Below are 1908 nucleotides of genomic sequence, written 5' to 3'. Positions count from 1 at the left end.
TGAAGTTGGAGGCTGAATCAGCTTCTGCAGGAGTGCAATGCAGTGCTAGACGAAGAGCTTTATACGATGAAACTTATGATGATGACGAAGAATACGAGCAGAATGAAGAGATAGGAATGTTGGAAACATACACTCAATATGTGAAAGATGAAGTTCTTTTGGTGAAGGCTATGGTGGATGGAGAAGAAGCTGAAGTTCTTGTCTTCAAGGTATATTGCAGCACTTGGATTTATCTTATCAAATAAAATTAAGCAATAGAAAGAAGTTAGTTTATTCTTTTTAATATTTATTGTTTTTTTTTTCTAATTATTTCCCCACTAGAATTTTGTGATAATGTGGTTGGTTATTTTCATTTAGTTTTTTTCCAATTAATGTCAGGGATTTTCTTCATGCTTGAGTTACAAAACAACAGCAGATCCATCAAGAAGTGTTATTCCTGCAAGGGCAGTCATCAAAACCATAGACAGAATAAAAGGGCCTTTTGATCCTTCCAACATCCAATTCATTGAAAAAGGATTGACTTGGGAAGCCTTCAAGAACCGCCTCCATTCACATTGACATTCCTAGACAGTATTAAGAAAAAATTTAAAATATTTTTACAATATTATTCAGTTATGTCCAATATTATTTCCTAAATGTGTAATGTTTGTACCGAATTTCATCCTATAAGCGTGATGCAAATTGATACATGCAGCGCCATGTCTTTCTTTTTGTTTTAGCGATATCATTTGGTTGCAGTAGAATTTATATTTGGGATCACTTAGGACACGGACCATTTGGAGACACAATTACAGGGGAAGAGGTGGAGGCAGCCGGTAAACAAATTGACCTTCAAAAACTCCTGGCTTTGATGGTTTCGTGCCATGTTTTTCGTACTCATGGATAGCAGGGGAGTGCTGGAGGCTGTCTTGAAGGTTCTTGATGAAAGTGAACCTCTAAACTATATGAACGAGAGACATGGTTCTGATCCCATGAAATGGTGTCGAACTATCGCCGTATTAGCTTGTGCAATGTGCTCTGTAACTTGAACACAATGACCTTTGCGAACGGACTTAAATGGGAGCCTACGGCCCCAATTACAGAACAATAAAGTGCATTTGTTCCCTCGATAATATTATTGTAGCCTTCGAGTTGCTTCATCCTTTGGGAAAGGTTTTTGAGGGCAAAAAGGTTTTAGTGCCTTTAAGGTAGATGCTAATGAGTGGCGGAGTTAGGGAGGACAATTTCTTTATAAATACCTATGAAACTTTAAATGGGCTCCATCCACCCTGTGAGTAAAATCTGTGACAACGGACAAGGGAGAGTGAGATTTTAGCGTGTTGGTGATGGAGAGGATGTGATTCTCCGAGGAAAAGACAGCTTCCCCCCTCCAAAACCTTGGGGGGTGCCATTTGACACCCGGGACGTCCAGGGCCATATGTATAGCACTCCTCCCGAGAGGAAAGACTATTTGTCCAGGGCCACATGGACACATTCGATTTGGGGTTGTATTGCAGTATCCAACTTTGCTTTTATGGTTAATGGGCAACTGGATGAACCGGAAATAATACCCTTTAGGGGATCACCTCAAGGTTGTCCCTCTCCAACCTATTCATAGATTCGGAATTAATATTTGTGCCTCGATCATCTAGACTTTCCTAAGAAGAAAAACGTCTTAGATGCTAAGGCACACCCACGTAAGGGAATATAGGATTGACACTTTGGCACAAAACATAATTAGAGTGCTTGCATAGAAACATGACTAAGGGTCTCGGATTGCCTTGGATATGAACAGAAACCTCAATGCAAAATTTGGCAATCTACTTTGACGTTAGTCAGAGCCGGTCCTGAGGAGAGGCAGATGAGGCATGCGCCTCAGGGCCTCAACTGGTAGGGGGCCTCATTTCGCCATAACATTTTTTTTTTTTT

The 1908-nt window shown here is 40.4% G+C and overlaps 1 protein-coding gene across 1 annotated transcript; it reads left to right on the top strand.

The window, feature by feature from the left end:
• The first annotated feature begins 6 nt into the window (after window positions 1-6).
• LOC111383190 lies at window positions 7-724 on the top strand. The gene is made up of 2 exons (XM_023007267.1): window positions 7-209; window positions 379-724. Exons 1-2 carry the CDS (start codon window positions 117-119, stop codon window positions 556-558), a joined length of 273 nt encoding a protein of 90 aa, XP_022863035.1. The 5' UTR covers window positions 7-116; the 3' UTR covers window positions 559-724.
• The last annotated feature ends 1184 nt before the right edge of the window (window positions 725-1908 follow it).

Source organism: Olea europaea, unplaced genomic scaffold (genome assembly GCF_002742605.1).
Source record: "Olea europaea var. sylvestris unplaced genomic scaffold, O_europaea_v1 scaffold2622, whole genome shotgun sequence".
Lineage (NCBI taxonomy): Eukaryota > Viridiplantae > Streptophyta > Magnoliopsida > Lamiales > Oleaceae > Olea > Olea europaea.
This window is presented reverse-complemented; position numbering and strand designations above follow the sequence as displayed.

Bases quoted from the DNA above. Each gene is read 5' to 3' on its own strand.
- LOC111383190 (XM_023007267.1), top strand. From the start codon at position 117: ATGTTGGAAACATACACTCAATATGTGAAAGATGAAGTTCTTTTGGTG. The intron at 210-378 runs GTATATTGCAGC...AATTAATGTCAG, and splicing joins CTGAAGTTCTTGTCTTCAAG to GGATTTTCTTCATGCTTGAG.